This window comes from Barbus barbus (assembly GCF_936440315.1).
Source record: "Barbus barbus genome assembly, chromosome: 15".
Lineage (NCBI taxonomy): Eukaryota > Metazoa > Chordata > Actinopteri > Cypriniformes > Cyprinidae > Barbus > Barbus barbus.
Genome location: NC_136743.1, coordinates 7,697,481 through 7,718,793, shown reverse-complemented (window position 1 = coordinate 7,718,793; position 21,313 = coordinate 7,697,481). Strand labels below are relative to the sequence as shown.

The 21,313-nt window shown below is 36.4% G+C and overlaps 1 protein-coding gene across 1 annotated transcript in view; it reads right to left on the bottom strand.

Annotated features, from left to right (window-relative positions):
• Window positions 1-17,525: 17,525 nt before the first annotated feature.
• LOC306881149 (potassium voltage-gated channel subfamily KQT member 3-like) overlaps window positions 17,526-21,313 on the bottom strand; it is a gene marked incomplete at both ends in the record, with an annotated part of 37,422 nt that continues 33,634 nt past the window's right edge. The window contains 6 exons of the mRNA XM_079435072.1: window positions 17,526-18,068; window positions 18,140-18,224; window positions 18,509-18,604; window positions 18,801-18,932; window positions 19,539-19,644; window positions 19,917-20,152. Of these exons, the coding sequence (XP_079291198.1) occupies window positions 17,526-18,068; window positions 18,140-18,224; window positions 18,509-18,604; window positions 18,801-18,932; window positions 19,539-19,644; window positions 19,917-20,152 (1,198 nt within the window). The remainder of the gene's footprint in view (window positions 18,069-18,139; window positions 18,225-18,508; window positions 18,605-18,800; window positions 18,933-19,538; window positions 19,645-19,916; window positions 20,153-21,313) is intronic.

Here is a 21,313-nt window from a genome sequence, read left to right as displayed (position 1 = left end):
ATAAAGAAACAAATGATTTACAAATTTAGCGTGCGTTTATCAAAGTAGGAAATATAATTAGTGTTCTTGAAATAGAAGCGGGTCCGGATTGAATTCCCTCCGGGTCCGGATCCGGACTTTGAGAAGCACTGCTATAGATGCACAGACTATACAGATTCAATGATGACAATGCAGTTCAGTGTTTGACAGAACCCATTTTCTCTCAAACATACTGTACATAAATTTTAGTTCATATGGTTCAGATGTCTGTCACCCACAAATCAACTCAGTTTTCGTCTTACATCTTCACACACATTCTTGCCAGACATTTCTGCTTCAGATCTGAGAGAAAGAAAGAGATTGTGGTTATATTAGTAACGAAATTGCTCCAAAATGAACTTCTAATTGAACTGGGTAGGGTTTGTTTCCCAAAAGCATCGTCAGCTAACTACTGTTGTTAGTTCCATTAAACTCTACTGGTAACAACGGAATTGTGACCATAGTTGTTTTTGGGAAACTCACCCCTGGTTGTGCTTTGTAAGATTGATCAGAGCATGATATTCCAAAGAAAACAGATGTTTGTCATTGTAATCTTTCATGAAAATGTAAGATAAATCAAACAAATGCCTGCTAGATAAACTCTAATTTACTTATTCGTTTATTTTATGAATAATGATTTGAATGGATAAGAACCATTCACAAAGCATTTTTTTTTTTTAGCATTTTTATTGCTTATTTTAGTAAAAAAAACAAAAGAAAAAACAGTTTCTAACAGGGTTATTAAAATAATAGAATAAACTGTTCTATATGACATTATAATTAACATAAGAAAATCCGTGTGAATCCCTTTAACTATAACTGTTAACTAAGTTATTATAGAGAATACTCAATATCTCAGTATCATCCAGTAGGACATTTTACTTTTATTTGATCCCATTAGGATCTTTCAGGACTGATTCCAAATTCTGTATATTCCTGTAGGATTTGCCCTTAGATGACTGCTGCATTATTGGTGCTTTTCTACTTCATCAGCTCATGTCTGACATCAGACAATTATATTTGAGGATGGTTGTGAGGTAGGTAAACAAGGCGCTGTATGTGGCCTCAAATGCCACGAGATTCTCAAGTCCTTGAACTAAATCTAAACACGTTTAACAGCAGCAGCCTGTGACTTATTCTTCAGTTTCACTGCTGGAGACACACTACAATCAAGTGACTGTCTGCGGCCTATTTCATCTTATTCTATCTTTGTCCAGCACAAAACACATACTCTTCACCATCATTAAGACTGACCTTACACATCATTAGTCCTGTAGGAAGAGTGTTTTAATGGGATCACACACACATACTTTAATGAGTACAGTTCCACATGCAGGTATTCAGACACACACACACACACACACAGAGAAACAAGTTCTTTAATGAGGTTGCAGTGACCTGTGTGTGTGTGAGAGAGAGGGAATGATAAAATGATCTTCATCAAGGAAAACATCCAGTGTCTCTTTGCTCAAACACATTTAACCACAGCCAGCCGTAGCTTTAAATAACTCAGAACAATTCACTGAGAAACACTAATGAAGATATTAATGATAATGATAATAGTTACAACCCTTAATGGGATATTAAAACTTCAGTTGCACTAAGAAAAAGAATAAAACTTTGTAAAACTATTGTAGAAGAAATGATACATGGTTTTCAATAATCTCAAATTTCTTTCTGTTGCCACTGATGATTTGAATGAACTTTTAGTGAAGGTCTATGACGTATATTTGTATACGATAATATGATAGTTGTATATTTTATTATATGATAGCATGTTTTTATTTGTTTGCTGTTAAGGTTAGATTTGATGTTGTGTAACTCACTTTTGGAAAAAGTGACTCTCCTCATACGACTGCAGACCTCTGCTGTATGTCTCTCATACCAGCGATGGCTATCCACACAATATCTGTAGAACAAAATATTATGTTTAATTTTGTTTATACCATGAACAATATTGATACACTCAGAATTACTGTCTTACTTCCTGATTCTATTAAATGTATAAACAAAACTGGATAATTTGTGAATTTATTACAGTGGGGTCCAAAATTCTGAGACCACTAATGCTGAAAACGGTTTTGATTTTCACTTTTGTAAAATTTTATATTTGAGTGAAAAGATGAATGTGTCCATTTTTGCCTTAATGACAGCAGTACTTGAGAATTCAAGTGAACATATTTTGTGTGTTTCAGTGGAAGCAAGGAAACCTTGCACAATGGAGGTCATTCAGTCAGTGTCACAAATTTGGTAAGTGACTTAGAAATATAGAAGAATCTTAAAAATGTATTATCTATTTAAAAAAAAAAAAAAAATCTTTGTTTCTTAACACACTTTGATGCTCAGACTGTCAATGTGAATTCAGACTTTTGGAGCCCACTGAACTTGCAAGTGTTCTAGCATGCATCTCTATTATTTACGCCCATTTTGTGACTTTAAAAGATGGCCTAAACAGTTGTTGAGTGGTTGTGCAGTACTGTACCGCTGTAACGCTGCTGCTCTGTGACTGAATCCTCTGCACACGCACTGAGAGTAAAACTTGCACAGCTCAAACACACACGGCTGCAGCTTCACTGAGCTGATAGTCGCCCTGCCCCAGATCAGCTCCTCTTCAAGCAGCTCCTCTTTCTCACTTCCTTGATGAAATAGCTCTATTCTCCATGGACATCCTGTCAGAAAAAATTATATCATCACAAAAAGAATGAGGGAGAAAAAGCACCATCTCCAGAAATGTAGAAAAGATCAGTATGATAAGTTATAATGGAAACTGAAGTAAACTCTCCCAGTGAAATAAGATAATGCAACATATGAAAGGATTTCAAGATTTCCAAGTGCTTTTGAAAAGGAACATTTTCACAGCATGCTGCTGTGCTCAGTTGGCTCTATATAGATATTTTACTTTTTATATGGATACTTTCTCCAGAATAATATACAGAGACTTTTTAAGCAAGACATTTGTATGCCTACTTAACATAAAGGTAAACGCTTCATCAATGCCGCTATCATGTACAGTGGGGCAAATAAGTATTTGATACACTGCCGATTTTTAAAGTTTTCCCACTTACAAAGAATGGAGAGATCTGTAATTTTCATTGTAGGTATCAACTGTGAGAGACAGAATATAAAAAGAAATTCGAGAAAATCACATTGTATGATTTTTGAATAATTAATTTCCATTTTATTGCATTAACTGCTCTAAAATATGAGACACCAATGTTTCAGGAGTTTATTCGATAATATTCATTTTATTTACTATTTGGGTTTATGTATATGCTTTCCTTATGAAGATTAGCTGTTTATTCCAAGGCATTGTAAAATGCCAGCGTTTCCTGTATAGCTATGCAAAGATTTGATTTCAAAAGCAGTATTAAACTATATCTTATGAGTTTAAATCAGTATTTAACTTTAGAACGATCTCAAAGTAAAAAGAGGTGCTGACATCTGATTTTGTGGTGGCTGTGATTTAAAATGATATTTTTATAATCTTAATTTAAGCAATGAAGGATTTTGAAAGTCTGACAGTATTGAGTATTACTGTAAGGTTAACCCTGCCTGCTTTAGATGTTTGAAAAAGATTAACAGTTGAAAACATTTGGTAGAAATTTAGAAAGGTAATCAAAATTAATAAAATGTAATTAGTTACATTATTTTAATAAAGTAATTGAAATAGTTACACTACTTATTACATTTTAAATAGGGTAACTTGTAATCTGTAACCTATTACATTTCCAAAGTAACCTTCCCAACACTGGTTGGAGCTGAACTGTGAACACTGCAAACCATTTTAAAGCTGTCATTATAAAACAAACAAAGAAACATTCAAATACATCTCGCAGTATCCAGATAAATAAATAAAATGAATTTGGAAATGTCTACTCCTCAGGGGTGGACAAAGTCAACAAATCATGTATTTGAGTTAAAGTACAGATGCTCTGATGAAATATGTGACCCCGGATCACAAAACCAGTCAAGGGTCAATTTTTCGAAATTGAGATTTATATATCATCTGAAAGCTGAATAATAAGCTTTCCATTGATGTATGGTTTGTTAGGATCGGACAATATTTGGCTGAGATACAACTATTTGAAAATCTGGAATCTGAGGGTGCAAAAAATCTATATATTGAGAAAATAGCCTTTAAAGTTGTCCAAATGAAGTTCTTAGCAATGCATATTACTAATCAAAAATTAAGTTTTGATATACACTGAAAAAAATTATAAACCATTTTTCATGAGCTGAACTCAAAGATCTAAGATTTTTTCTATGTACACAAAAGGCCTATTTCTCTCAATTATTGTTCACAAATCTGTCTAAATCTGTGTTAGCAAGCACTTCTCCTTTGCCGAGATCATCCATTCACCTCACAGGTGTGGCATATCAAGATGCTGATTAGACAGCATGATTATTGCACAGGTGTGCCTTAGGCTGGCCACAATAAAAGGCCACTCTAAAATGTGCAGTTTTATCACACAACACAATGCCACAGATGTCGCAAGTTTTGAGGGAGCGTGCAATTGGCATGCTGACTGCAGGACTGTACACCAGAGCTGTTGCCCGTGAATTGAATGTTCATTTCTCTACCATAAGCCGTCTCCAAAGGTGTTTCAGAGAACTTGGCAGTACATCCAACCGGCCTCACAACCGCAGACCACATGTAACCACACCAGCCCAGGACCTCCACATCCAGCATCTTCACTGCCAAGATCGTCGGAGACCAGCCACCTGGACAGCGCCTGCAACAATTGGTTTGCATAACCAAAGAATTTCTGCACAAACTCTCAGAAACCCTCTCAGGAAAGCTCATCTGCATGCTCGTCGTCCTCATCGGGGTCTCGACCTGACTGCAGTTCGTCGTCATAACTGACTTGAGTGGGCAAATGCTCACATTCGATGGCGTCTGGCACTTTGGAGAGGTGTTCTCTTCACGGATGAATCCCGGTTTTCACTGCACAGAGCAGATGGCAGACTGCGTGTATGGCGTTGTGTGGGTGAGCGGTTTGCTGAAGTCAACGTTGTGGATCGAGTGGCCCATGGTGGCGGTGGGGTTATGGTATGGGCAGGCGTATGTTATGGACAACGAACACAGGTGCATTTTATTGATGGCATTTTGAATGCACAGAGATACCGTGACGAGATCCTGAGGCCCATTGTTGTGCCATTCATCGACGACCATCACCTCATGTTGCAGCATGATAATACACGGCCCCATGTTGCAAGGATCTGTACACAATTCCTGGAAGCTGAAAACATCCCTGTTCTTGTATGGCCAGCATACTCCCCAGACATGTCACCCATTGAGCATGTTTGGGATGCTCTGGATCGGCGTATACGACAGCGCGTTCCAGCCAATATCCAGCAACTTTGCACAACCATTGAAGAGGAGTGGACAACCTGATCAACTCTATGCGAAGGAGATGTGTTGCACTGCGTGAGGAAAATGGTGGTCAGACCAGATACTGACTGGTTTTCGGACCCCCCCCCCCCCCCCCCCCCAATACAGTAAAACTGCACATTTTAGAGTGGCCTTTTATTGTGGCCAGCCTAATGCACACCTGTGCAATAATCATGCTGTCTAATCAGCATCTTGATATGCCACACCTGTGAGGTGAATGGATTTTCTCGACAAAGGAGAAGTGCTCACTAACACAGATTTAGACAGATTTGTGAACAATAATTGAGAGAAATAGGTCTTTTGTGTACATAGAAAAAGTCTTAGATCTTTGAGTTCAGCTCATGAAAAATGGAGGCAAAAACAAAAGTGTTGCGTTTATAATTTTGTTCAGTGTATTTACAGTAGGAAATTTACAAAATTTCTTCATGGAACATGATCTTTACTTAATGTCCTAATGTTTTTTGGCATAAAATAAAAATTTATAATTTTGATAATTTTGCTACAACTATACCCCAGCGACTTAAGACTGGTTTTGTGGTCCAGGGTCACATATTACTCTAGTAAAAGTCAAACAGATATAGGCCCACTTGTTTTTATTAGGGGTTGCTAGTGGTGCATAGTGGGCTTCACATAAGCAATGCTGTAAGATGCTACAGTGCCTCAGTGCAAAGCTGCACATTTTACATTAGCTTATGGTGCCATCTAGTGGTCTTCTCTATTTTAATTTGCAGAAAGAAATGTCCACTTAAGGGGTCAATGAGGGCTCTCATTCTCTCTCTATGTCTTCCGCTCTGAATGAGGGCACCTGTATCGAGAGCTGTTGACATGGACAGCAGGAAAACAGCTCAGATGTCTATGATTCATATCGTGCTCTCTCTCGCATATGCTGCGTCCTCTTTGTGTTGACTCAATGAGACAGACGTAAGTGTGTATATATTGATTTTTAATGTGCTTTTAACCTTCCTGACCCAGCCAAATCAAAACAATCTCCAGGGAAAATAATGGAGCGTTGCTATGGATACTATCAGTGGCTCCGGCCTGACTCCATTCAAATCAAATCATTGTCATGGCAACAATAACATCAACCCTGCTTGGGCACCGCTGTTTCCGCTTTAACAGAATAAAAGGTCAAAAATGTCATTTCTATTGAGAGTGTTTGAGTGTGGTAAAGGAGGGTCTTGCCTGGTTTTTCTGTATGAGATACTTTAGTGAGCTGCTGGATGCTTGTCGTAGTTGTTTGTCTCCGTGTTGGCAGTGAAATTGTCACGGTCATCATTGGAGCGATGGTATTTGTGGTTACTGTTACAGCTTTTGGCTGGGTGATGATCACAGCAGTTGTGAGATCACTAGTGGGTGAGGTTGTGGTGTTCATCACAGTGACAGTAGCTTCAGGAGACGCTGTTGATCTAATAAGAGGTGGTGATGACATTGTAGAGGTTGGTACTGTGGAAATAGTACAAAATCAAGCTGTTAAAGCATTTTTTTCTCCGAGAAGTCTAATTTTTTGTCTGCTTCAGCACACCAAACTCCTTAATAGTCAAAATACCTCTGCTCCTGTGGGAATCTGTACTGGGAGTGCTGTAGGAGTCTGCACTGGCTTTAGGCCATAGTATCATGTCACTAGTGTTTGGAAGGTCATGCCACACTACTGTAGATGTAAGACAGGGCTCTTATTGGTCAGTTTATATTCACACACACACACACACACACACACACTCACACACACACACACACACACACACACACACAAACAATACAGTGCATTGTATCATAGCTGACAACAGACACTCATAAAAACAATAAAATGCTCTCTGAACTCACTTACCAAAGGGCAGCAATGGAAATGTCACATTACCTACAGAAAAGCAGAAAAAAATCATAGAACCTGACCAGCACATTTCTAAATGTATAAAGCGATGTAAGTGTGTGTGTGTTTGTACCTCTGGGTATTTCCTCTGTGATGGTCTGATTAAACAGAGGTCTGACTGAGCCAATGTCCCAGAGCTGAGACAGATCACTGTCTGAACACATGCCTTTATTTTAGTTTTAGTTTTGCTTTATTTTCTGTTTTATTACATATATTTTGATAACCTAGTTCATTTAACACTTAACATATAAAACGTGCATGAGAGCAGGGATAATTGTCAGTAGTAAATCTATTTAGAGTGTTCTTATTTCATCTTAAATGAATTAAGAAATACCATCTTTCTTTTGCATGTTTGGTTTATTAAAATAGTAAAATAAATCGTGCATCATTTCAAATAATGAATTCTCTTTCAAAAGTTGTTTTTGGCCTGATATGGAAACAATATTACTTAAATCATTGCTCTTGTCTACATGCTTTTGTGAAAGGAAGTTGGTGTTTTGTAATGAAATAAGCAGGAATAATGGTGACCATTTTAAATTTTGGGTTGAATTATGCCTTTATAATGATTTTAATAATAAATGTTAAAGCTGCAGTATGTAACTTTTTTGTTAAAAATCAAAAACATGTTATTGAGCATGTTATTATTATAAGTTCACAACGGTAAACTTATAATAATCATTTATAATTTGTATAAGTTGTTGGTCCGAATTTCACGTGAAATTGACGTTATCTTTCGTCTTTACGTAGTTGCATCATGTCTGCAAACAAAAAGAAGTAGGCCTGGCTACTATATGACTTTTGAGAAGTGGAGACCAGTCCAAGAAATCAAAGACTAATGCTCAGATGGCTTTTTCTGCTGTCAGGTAAGAGTGACTCAGTAGCTAGCCAACATTAGCCCATTTCTTCGCCTGATTCAGATATCAAGCTTTTGTTGTTGTTGGTTTAAATTGCTCTAATTTTCTGAGTATTTTCTGACTGAGCTATCGTTAGATTTAAACATCAGTAACGTAATTTATTATAAAACATTTGCATTTCCATGTGGTCAGTACAAAAGCGGCAGATAAAATACTTGTTGAGATGACATTTTTTCGGAGAGTAGCAGTACAGAAGCACAACCCACGTATAAAAATATCTCCGCAAGTTACTTGCATTTTTATGTTAGAAACAGAGATGGTGATAGAGGCAAAAGTTACATACTCCAGCTTTAAAATATTTATATATTTGATCAAATATATAGGAAATAAAAGAAGCATGTGGCGTTTAGAATGAATCATTTTTATAAATCAAACTTTTGAAAATTAAAAAAACATTTAAATAAACGTGTATGCATACTTAAACTCACCTGACTTTCCAGCCATGACACAGATATAGATGCAGTCAGAGCTGTTCTTCTGACTGACTGGAAGAATGATAATAGCACACACAGAGACGAAATGACACTGATAGTATGTGAGGAGCACCGACACTACAACATTATAGTACATTAGTGCAATACACTAAGTTGCATACAGGTGTAGGTAGGTGTGGGGTGGGGGGTGATTATAGTTGGTGCTTTACCTGAGAGGATAGAGCTGGACTTAAATAGTTCTTGCAGGTAACTGGTGGAGTTTCCCATTACATCCAACAGAATAGCTGTGAAATCTGAAAAACACTAAAGTGATTAGATAGATAGATAGATAGATAGATAGATAGATAGATAGATAGATAGATAGATAGATAGATAGATAGATAGATAGATAGATAGATAGATAGATAGATAGATAGATAGATAGATAGATAGATAGATAGATAGATAGATAGATAGATAGATAGATAGTTAAGCAATGAGTGTATAGTGAAGGAGGTTTTTCACCTGTGAGGTCATTGGTCTTGTTTGTAAGACAGTAACAGTATCTCAAGGGAAATAAACTGCTCTCAATGTCCTGAAATTCTGAGACTACACACACCCATACATGTGTACATGACGCACAGATACACACATGCAAACACACACAGAATTACATCATATTTGTGCCATATTGGTGCTGTAGTTACAGTGTGATTTGGCTGTGTGGAAAAGGGTAGTTACTGTTGTAGACCAGAAGAGTGAGCTTGTGGAGAGAGAGTGAGCTGTGTGACGTCACACTGAGTAAGGAGAAAAGATGCTGTGAACCTGAAAACATAACATTTTAAGATGTTTTTGTGTGTGTTTAAAAAATTCACCAATTATTTTTGTCTATTAAAGGCAGGGTAGGTGATTTGGTTCATAAACATTTTTTGTTATACTGGTTGAAAGTTTGTTCACATCTCTAAGTCTCTAAGCAATCACTAAGTTAAGTGGTCTAAATTTATTTATATGTATTTATATAATCTGTACAAGGTGTAGGACCATAAAGTGTTCGTCAAATCAAAATATTCGGTCTGAACATTAAGATGTTCAAATCTGTCAAATATGTATTTGTATACCTCTGGACACCCTGTTTGCGCAGACATGAAACGGCATCAGCATGTTCCAGCGAGAGTGAAAGGCGCTATTATTGTAATATTATGCGCTTTGTACTGTAGTGTTTTCCTCCACCAATGGCATCTCTCATCGTGTCGCAGGTTAGTCTCTTCGCCTGAGCGTGTTCTTGTGTTTTGAAGGAGGCTTGGTTTTGCAGTGATTATACAGGGAGGGTGTGGATTTTGCTTTCAAAGCTAGTTTGCTATTGCTAGCCTTTCCAAAATCACCTACCCTACCTTTAACAGAATATACACACATACTATTGTTTCCTCCAGACAAACAAATGTAATAGTGTCTTTTTATCTCACAATTCTAAGACAAAAAAGTCAGATTTGCGAGATGTAAACTCAGAATTGCAAGTGTCAAAATTCTGAGTTTGTCTCAAAATTCTGAGAAAAAAAAACAGAATTTTAAGAAAAAAGTACAAATTGCAAGATCTAAAGTTTAGAATTGTGAGAAATAGTCGGAATTCTGAGTGGAAAAAGTCGCAGATACCTTTAAAAAATCTTTGTGCAATGTTTCCAAATGGTTTTATTGTGACTCTCATACATTAAGTTTCATTTTAATAAAAATCAACCGCTGGTATATAAAAGTACCCATAGCCAAAAAACACTTGGGGTGTGTGTGTGTGTGCATGTTTATGTGGTTTATGAGGACACAAATTTGTATAATGACATGGGTATGACAGAGGTATTACAATATGAAGGTGGTTTATGAGGACACTGCCTATGTCCCCGTAATTCAAAAGGCTTAAAAAACATACTAAATGGTGTTTTTTTTGAAAATCTAAAAATGCACAAAGTCTCCTGTGAGGGCTAAGTTTAGGTGTAGGGCAATAGCACACACAGTTTGTTCAGTTTAAAAACCATTACGCCTATGGAGAGTCCCCATAAACCACAAAAACCAACATGTGTGTGTGTAAGTAATACCTGGTTGTGAAGCATTGATGAGTGTGTTGACGAGTCCAGTAAGATCTATGGAGGCGGGGTCAATGTGCTCGGCTGGGATCTCTGGGTAAATGAAGATTACACTGATTTATACCTCGCTAAAGGTATTTATCGATCTGCAAAACCATTCTTTACAGCCCTGTAAGATCCTCCTAAATCACATACACAGAAGTGGACCCTGTACACATGAACCTCATTACCTGGTTTCTCCACCACATTCATCATTTCACGTGCACCTAATCATTGGGACTAAATACCCGAGCAAGTAAAAGCATTTTAAACCCTTCATATACAAAGACTGCAATGATTCATGCGTATGATTCCTTCATATGTGTATCTGTACATTAAAAGCTCTGTTTCTGATTGGTGCTTGTCCTCCATGAGAGACTCTGTTTGGTTACCTGTTGACAGAAGGAGCTCTCGATTTTCTGTGCGGATCAACTTGCTTTGTCTTAAAACTGAAAAAGACATATTATTTACCTCTTGACTATAGCAGATATATTAATGCAAAGAGTGTCTTCTATATTCTACAGTTACTAACCTTGTGTATGAATAAGGAACAATGCTACTATGACAGCGCATATTCTGATGCTGATCCAATGTTTCAGTTTGAGTTTAGCCATCTCTGCAAAACAAACACAGTAAAAGCCTTACTAACAAAGCTTTCATATTTGGAACTGTTTGTACCTGAATAAATTACAAATAGCCTACAACAGGGTGTATGCACAGTAATGAGAACAGACATTTTATGCAGTGACATTTCAGCAACAGAGCTGAGATTGTGCTGCCCTCTACATGTGAGTAATGCACTGCCTAACTACTGGCTAGTTTAAAAAGAAATAAAAATATAAAAATATTTAAATCAAGCCTGGAATGCCTTTGATTATTTCAAAATGCATTTGAAACACTGATCTTTTATTATTGTTATTATTATTATTATTATTTAAGGTACAGTATTTTCCCTTTCACGGGCATTATTTGCCTTTAACATTAAGTAGGATTATTATTATTATTATGTCTAATAATATTAAAATATAGTTTATCCATTTATGATAAGTAAAACACTAAATCAGTTAATTGTAATAAATTCTCAATTTGAATCATAAAAACATCAAACATTCAGCATCATATACAAAATAGTTGTAAATTATGCAGAAAATATGCTAAGACAATAAAAAAATATTTTCATTAATTTATTCTACTAATTTTTTCCACAAAAATCACACACACACATTATATTATGCTTGCTAGGGCTGCATTTATTTGATTAAAAATACAAATAAATATAGGCTTTTTTCCCCCTCTCATGTGGACATGTTTGCTAAGTGTGACAGATTTCACACTTCAAATTAATCTCCACAGAGACTGGATCAGTCACTGCAAACTCAATTAGCCTGAATCAGCGGCCCTTCTCTAGCTCTGTACACAGATCATGATGTTCACAAGTTAAAATGAGTCTTTCACTGCTGAACAAATATCATTAAAAATGAAAGACTTCATTAGTAGCATCACAACAGCACCAGCTCAATCCCCTAGAGAAATTTAGCTACAAAAATCCTTTTAACGCCGGTCTGGAATAGCTACAGTTAAGATTTCTAATCTTTCAGTCAATCTTTCATATTTGGTCTAAAGATGCCTGATGTAATTCCAACACAAATAGAGACAGAAATTGACATAAAGAGAGAGGAAAAAATCATTTACTTATTAATTACATCTGATTATTTTTCTATGCATATTTGACATTTGACATGGCAGACATTTACCACCAATTAAAAATAATAATAATAATAATAATAAATAAATGTATTTGCATAGATAAATACTTAAATTCATAAATAAATTAATGATGAATAAATAAATCAACCAATTACAAAAATATTATAAAGAGATATTTACATCTGAAAATTTCCACAAAGAGAGAATCATTTATCCAAACTATAATTTCACAACACACAAAAAATAAAAATAGAAATAATAAAATGCATAATCATTTAAAAAGCAGCATATCCAGCATAAATTCACACTGTATATAAAGTGCCAGTGAGAGCTCAAACACAGAGAGCATGAGAAAGAGTGTGAACTAAACAATAAAAAAACACACACTCACCTGCAGGAGAGAGACGCAGTCACTGCAGGACACAGACAGCCGTCTGCTCGCTGTCCGCTGTCTCTCACATACTCACACACAGAACCAGCAGGGCATCATGGTCCCCGGAGAGGGCAACAGGCTGTAATAGCCCTCCAGTGTGTCACCTGAGCTCAGCTGGCAAACACAGAGGACCTGCTCTCAACCCAACACACACACACACAGATACTCTCACACATAGAATCGTTCTCTTTCTCTCACACACACAATCACAAACAAAGAAACTCTCACAGAAATAGATTCTCTCCCTCCTGCTAAATGTAACACACAGTTATACAAACTCACACACATGCCGGTTTCACTATAATGGTTTCATAGATGCGATTTCAAATAAAATTTTCACTTTATTTGGCCAAATTATAGTATAGCCTCTTTTCTCTTGCAGATGTAGCTGTCCAAAAATCCCTGAAGTTGACACTTTTGGCCTTTCTTTAAATACGAAAATCACATGTCCTGTACACTACACCGCTCTTCTTGTGCACATTCTGTTTGGCAGCGTATGGTTTCTGGGACGGTGCAAGGCCTGGGAAACTCTGTTGTCCTGGAGACCAAGAACTAGGCAGAGGGCCATTCCCACAACAACCCCTCTACTTGTGTTCGGCACAATATTTCCAGCTATATTCTGTTATTGTGACTCTACTGAACTCAGTGGCAGGATCTTTGGTGACCAGGAAATGCTAAATGTCGGTTCAGCTGGGAATCTTTATTGTCATGTTTTATAAGCAACACGTTCAGTTACTGTTTCCAAGGTATGATTAAAGGGATATTTAAACCAAAAAATCTAATATGGTGTGTATCACCATATACACTACCATTCAAAAGTTTGCGATCACTATATTTCACTAGTTCACCCAAGAATGAAAATTTGCTGAAAGCTTACTCAACGTCAGGCCATCCAAGATGTAGATGAGTTTGTTTCTTCATCAGAACAGATTTGGAGAAATTTAGCATTTATGCCATCAGAATGGGATTCCAAACAGTTGATAAAAACATCACAATAATCCACACCACACCAGTCCAGCAATTAATGTCTTGTGAAGCGAAAAGATGGGTGTTTGTAAGAAACCAGTCCATTAATAAATGGTTTTACTTTCAAACCATTGCTTCTGGCTCAAATATAAGTAATTTTTTCCATAATATTTATATCTTCATGGAAAATAACAGTGAAGACATTTAAAAAGTTGAAGAATTTCTATTTCAAATGAATAACTTTTTTAATTTCTATTCATCAAAAAATCTTTTAGCACAGTTTCCACAAACATATTAAGAAGTTATCTGTATAATATCAATGATAAATGTTTATTGAGCACCAAATCTGCATAACTGAATGATTTCTGAAGGATCATGTGAATTCAGTTTTGCATCACGGGAATAAATTAAGTTTAAAATGAATTAAAATAGAACAGTTATTGTTTGTATATTCAAAACATGAAATATCTTACAGATCCCACATGTTTGGATGGTATTGTATATATTTATGCAACAATAAACGTTACATTCAATAATAAGTAATAATGTAGCTTAACTAGTTGCTTTTTATTTTAATCTCTACTACTTACTTTCAAATGTAACATTCCCAAACAACGCTGACTTAAATGCAACAGCATCCGTCTCTAAACAAAGTCATAATTGAGGACTTCTAATTAAACAAGAACAAACTGCAATGTATATTTTAATATATCTTTATTACTAACTGGTGCAATTTGAAGATTTAACATAAAAAAATCAAGTTCGTCATAACATTTGCATATTATCTCATCAAATGAAACTATTAAAACTGGCCTTGACCAGAATGTAAATAAAGATTATTATTCAAAAACTGGAATGAATATAAGAGCTTAGAAGGCCACTAGTGTGAAATCATTTCATCTGAAACCAAAAAGAAGAGAACGAAACCATCATTTGTTGGGTCTTTAAAAGGAAAATACACAACCGAATAGGTCCTAGGAAAATGAACTGATGCTTTACTGATACTACTGAGAGCAAAATGATTATGGATGGCCTAAAAAGCAAAATGATGGCAGGTTTGATTCATGATGAAGAGAATGTAATGACCAGCAGAGAGGGACCGGTGCTCTAAAAGGTCAAGGCACAAACAATAAACAGCAGTGTATCTGTGTACATCAGTAGTCTGAGATCAGAATAAACAGCAGTCATTAGTCAGAGAGAAAATCAGATAGCAGTCCTTATACTTTCAGAGAGCAGTGAATAATAATAATAATGCGCAGCTGTTTGGTCTGAGATAATAACTGACTGTTTTTAATCCAAGATAAAGTGTATTAAGATATTAATAGGCCTCTTTATTGGGCTGATTTGTGACTGATTTTTAGTTTAGCTGGTTCAGTTGAGGATAGTAATGGCTTAATAAATGCTTATTGACTAGTTTGAATAAAACAGTTGATTGTAGTGTTTATTCTGGGATAATGACGACAGTATTTAGTTTGTGATCATGGATATTTGAGTTTAAGTTTAACAGTGTTTAGTCTGAGATGATGATGAGCGGCAGTGTTTAGTCTCACGATCGCAGGATTATAGGATGGTTAATGGGATAGTTCACACAAAAATGGAAATTCTGTCATTTACTCTATTCACGTTGTTTCAAATCTGTATGACTTTCTCACAAAAGAAGATAGTTGGAAAAAATCTCTTAGTGTTTTGGACCCCATTGACTTCAACATTATTTTTAGACAAAATATCATCTTTTGTGTCCACACAAGGAAAAAAAGTCATTTTTATTTGGTGAACTATCACTCATCATAACCCCGAGCTTATAGCAGACAGAGTAACAGAAGGAAAGAATGGAAAAAACAATAAATGAAATAACTAAAACTTTAAAGAGTAATTGTTCATTTCCATTTTATGGCTTTTTTTCTCTGAATTCATACTCTTTGTTGTTACAGGTATATATATATATATATATTAGTACTAATATTAGTACTATTTATCTCAAACCCTAAATGCAAGTTGCAAAATTTGATTTGTGCAAGATTTACTGAACATCAAGTCCCTTGAGTCAGAATTATTCATCCAGATGAATGAGATGGTGAGTGAAACGATGTTAAACGATGCAGACAGACATTATAACAACACGACCAGCTGTTCCACACGTGACAAATGACTCGAACCTCAGATTGATGAACTTTGAACTGATTTGAATCTTGATATTAAATATTATCTTGATACTTGATAGCCAGTGATTTACATTTACATTTATTCATTTAGCTGACGCTTTTATCCAAAGCGACTTACAATTGCTATATATGTCAGAGGTCGCACGCCTCTGGAGCAACTAGGGGTTAAGTGTCTTGCTCAGGGACACATTGGTGTCTCACAGTGGATTCGAACCCAGGTCTCTCACACCAAAGGCATGCGTCTTATCCACTGCGCCATCACCACCAGTGATGTTAAATTTCAACATTGTGAACTGTAAAATAAATAATTAGATAATAAAGGGAAGTAGATATGCATAACCCAGGGGCAGGGTGGTTATAGTTAACCGAAACAACAAAAAACTAAAGCAATAAAAATAGTTTAAAATAAATGTTCACAGAAATAAAATATAAAAAACTCAAATTTATTTTATTTCAGTTATTTGCCAGGGCAATATTTGTCATTTTCATTTAGTTTAACTTGATGTATAAATGGCAAAAATCAGAAGGCAAAATAAAAAACACACAAGTTTAAAATTAAAATGAAATGGAAAAAACACAAATAAAAAATGTAATTTAAAATATAAAATGATAAAACTACATTTTACAACAAACCCATACAGTAAATTCACATTTGAACACTGAATTTACGCAGGATGTAAACCTTTTGGAAGACCTAAGTATTTGTTTTGGAGTAAAACATTCAGTAAGTGTAACTATTAATTATTGTAATTTGATAGGTAAACTGGTCAATGTTAAAAAATAATTCTGCTGTGTAAGGATAAAGTTTGGTCATTTCCCACAGTTAATTGACCCTGGAATGATCCGTGCGATTGATGTAGGGTTACCGTAAGGAAACTGTAGTTATCACGGGAACGCTGGTCCCACGGTACAGCGGCAATATTCATTGAGCTAGCAGTTTTATGTGCCGCTCACAGACGGGATGTGCTCATTGGTTGGATTAAGGCCAGACACTTGAGGAATTCCTAACTGAGGCTCTGCTTTTGGTCCTTAAACGGCTAGTGGCGAAAATATGACACGTCCCAGAGTTTAGTTCATGCTGACCAGAGTAAAAAGGTTTGTACAATCTGCAAAAGGAACTAAAAACGAGCTCAAGATGTGCAGCAAAAGAAGCTTCCTCAAACCCAAGTATTCGAAACGAAAGCAAGTGCAAACCGGAGGAGATGTCGATACATTTAGCTGCTCCATGGATGAGTCATGCAGTCCATGCATATGAAAAGATGTGTAAATAGAAAAATAAATGTTTACAAAAATGGCATAGCATCTGTTGTGTTCTCCTCCCTTAAAGTTCCCAGTCAAATATAACCACACAGCCTCGATCTGCCAAGTGCAGTGTCTACCACTAGAGATACAACGCATGCATTCCATGCAGTGCTCTTTGCTTTGCAGGGGTAAAGCGTGACGTGGATACATATTTAGATATGACGAGTATTATGTCTGTGTCGTTTTGTGCTGTACAGAGTCTGTAGTCTTTAGAAAGAGCAAGTGTGTGTGAGTGCGTCTTTAGGGTGGTGTTCCCCACGTTCCATCAGAGTGGAACCCGTCTCCGGTGGACGAGGGTGGAACAGGCCCACTGGGGGTAAAGGGATCAGTGTCTGTATCCGTCTCGCCCTCGGCTAAATAGCGCCGGTCGCGACCCCAGCTCGACCCCGCCGTTAACCCTAAGGCCTTGCCCGTGACCTCCTCTTTCTCGGTGGAGATGCTGAATCCGCTGGGCGAGCGTTCCAGCTCCTCGTGAGTGACTGATAACAGCGACAGCGGTGTTCCCACCCTGCGGCCTCCCGATTGGCTGACGTTGGAGGACGGGGAGTGGCTTGGCAGTGGGCTGATGGGCAGGACAGTTGGTCTTGGTGGGGCGGCGTCAGAGCGCGTGTAATGCGGCGTGTTGTGCGGCGGCGGGCCGTAGCTGCAGTACACGCGGTCACCTGCGACGCTGACGGTCAGCGTGGGGTCGCAGCGCTCCAAGGTCATGTGGCCAGGGCCTGTGAGGTCATGTTGCATATGCATATCCACCAGGAAATCCAGTTTCTTCTCCATGTCTTCCACCTGTGAGTGAGATGACAGTTTAGCAAAACAACTTTAGCTAGGCCACACAACCAGCTGTCAGAGCGCAGTACCTGTCTCTCAACCCGCACAAATCTACCCATCATGCTTTGGTCTTCGGGATCTGGCAGGCTTGCTTTGGCAAGATATGACTCGTGTCTGAGAGAGAAAAATAGAGAGAGAATGTAAATCTGAGGAAAAGACTATAAATGAGAATGGTTGCATCTATTTAATTGAATAATAAAAAAAACAATTATACTAAATGATTAATAATAAATTATATATTTGCAGAGCTCATTAGTCATTATTAAATATGGTTATGGTTTTATTAGGATTATGCTCTTGCAAAATAATAGTGTAGCTTTAAATATAATGTTTAATATAGATTTAAACATAATAAAAATATAAAAATAAATATTCCTTAAAGTTTGGTGAGCTTTTACCTAGGTGACTGCTGGGTGGGGTACGGAAATGGTGCTTTCTGGGGTTTCTTGTGTTTTGGCGTGAGAGACGGTCCTGGTGTCAGTATCAGATCTAGTCTACACATGAAACAAACAGCAAATATTATGTTCTTTTACTCAAAAGAAAATTATATGTTACAGTTTAAATGATGTAAGTGAACAATTTGAAATGGAAAAATTTGACTCATTTTATCATCATGAAGTCATTTAAAAGTTTTCTATAGTATTTCTTTGAAAATGTGCATGTGTATGTTTTAATGTGTGTGGGGGTTACCGTGTCTGTAGATATTTGATTCTGGTGAGCATGTCCAGGTGTCCTGCAGAATACTGCTCAATCACATCCTTTACATCATAAGGCCTCAGAGTCTCCTTAAAACGCTTCTTACTCAAAAGGAATGTTATGATCCTACAAAATGACAAAAAAGAGAGAAGTTCTTTAATGTCTTTTGTAAGTTGCTATGGATAAAAGCATCTGCTTAATGTATAAATGTAAATGTAATGCTCACCAAGGCTGCATTTATTTGATAAGAATACAGAAAAAAGTAATTTCATGAAATATTACAATTTAAAATAACTGTTTTCTATTTCGAAATATTTTAAAATGTAAATGTTTCCGGCGATGACAAAGCTGAATTTTCAGCAACCATTACTCCAGTCTTCCCTTCAGATATCATTCTAATATTCTCATTTAGTGTGAAAGTAAAATATATTATTATTATCAGTGTTGAAAACTGTTGTGCTGCTTAAAATATTTGGAAACTGTGATAGATTTTTTTTTTCATAATTGTATGAAGTTGAATAAAAGAACAGCATTTATTTTAAATACAGATTTTTTGTAAAAATGTAAAATCATTTTCTGTTACTTTTAGTCAATTTATTGCTGAAAGAAAAAGAATGAAAGAACAAAAGGAAGAAAGAGAAAGAACGAAAAAACAAAAGAAAGAAAGAAAGTTAAAAAAAGATCACAAGTGGTTTTTAAGGGTTATGGACACAAGATTTAATATTTGTGTACCGCAGTGCTCTTATGACTAATTTGAGGGTTGGAATCATCTCCTCCAGCAGTATGTCTGGTGGAAAGCCCTTCTCCTCAGGAGTGGGGTCAGGCAGACCACCTGTATCTACAGTGAAACAACAAAACAAGGTTAGATTAATTGCATTGTGTAAGTGTCTACTATACTTATGTATTTATAGGAGTATATATTATTATAGTGTGTAAATTGCTAAGAGTGTGTATCTGTATGTATATTGAGTATGCATATTAATTGTACTGTGTAAAGTACTGTGTACTGTTTTTTCTAAGTATGCACTAGTTAAAAAGTTTAGTACAGCTTTTAAAAATGCATCTTGAGTACAGTATGTGTGTGTGTGTGTGTTTGGGAGTGTGTCATACCCTCTGAGCTCTGTCTCAGGGCGTAGGCCTTCATTCTGAAAGCAGTTCTGAATCTCTCTCTGTTACTGAACCCTGCTGGTTTGCCCTCTTTTGATGGACTCTCCTCAACCGCCTCTGCTGGCCCGCAGTTCCCTGACACACTTTCAGGATTGGCAGCAGGCATCATCACACGGGCCCTTACCGTCGACGGTCTCGGGGTCGACAGCCGCACACGTTCCAACAAACTCAACTTCTGACTGAAGAAGAGACAGAATAACAGATGAGTTGAATCTCAGAGCTCTGAACACATTTAGTTAATATTCCTTATCATTTTGTAATACTTATTGAGTGTTCATCAAAAGACAAAACAGTCTCTTTGTCTGTTAGAAATAAAAAAATGGGAGAGGAGCGGATGTTGATAGTGTCGTACAGCACAGGTTAAATTAACAAAGAAATTATTTCCAATGACATATGGTTTCAATTTTTAATGAAAAATATATATTTCAGTATGTATGTCTCTAACAATATATATATATATATATATATATATATATATATATATATATATATTTGGATTAACTACCGTTCAAAAGGCTGCATTTTAAAAAGTGACAGTAGAGACATTTATTAAATTCATCTATTTCAAATAAATGGAGAAAATATTAAGCAACTCTGATAATAACAATAAATATTTTTGAGCACCAAATCATCATATTAAAATGATTTCTGAAGGATCATGTGACACTGAAGACTGACGTAAAAACTTTGCCATCACAGAAATAAATTACTTTTCATATTATACTTGAATAAAAAAAACACTTATTTTAAATTGTAATAATACTTCACAATATTACTGTTTTTACAGCACTTTTGATTAAATAAATGCAGGCTTGATGAGAGACTTATTTTAAATATTATATTTACCAGTCTAATCTAACTTTAAAACTATAGTCTTCAAACTCAAAAACTATTCAGAACTAATTTAAACTTTCAAGTCAACATTAAAGTTCATCTTAAACTTTACTTTTCTAGTTTAATGTAAGTGAGTATGTAGGCAGTATAGGTCTATGCATTGGTGCGCAGGGCCCTCCATAAGAGCTAAAGCCTTGGGGAATCTGTTAGTCTTAATGCGGTCCTACACACACACACACACACACACACACACACACACACACACACACACACTCTTCCTGCAGAAGAAACTGAACCCTTCCAAAGAAACAACGCAGGGCATTCTCTTGTGAAGTGTCCCCAAGGATGGACACACACACACACACACACACACATAGACTTTGCGCTGCGGCACACACAGTATCTCTTGAGTACAGTGAAAAGAAGAAGATTGAAGTGGTGAGAGGGACTGAAACATCTTGAAAAGCTGCACAATTACAGCTTATTACCAACCAGTTACTGATACA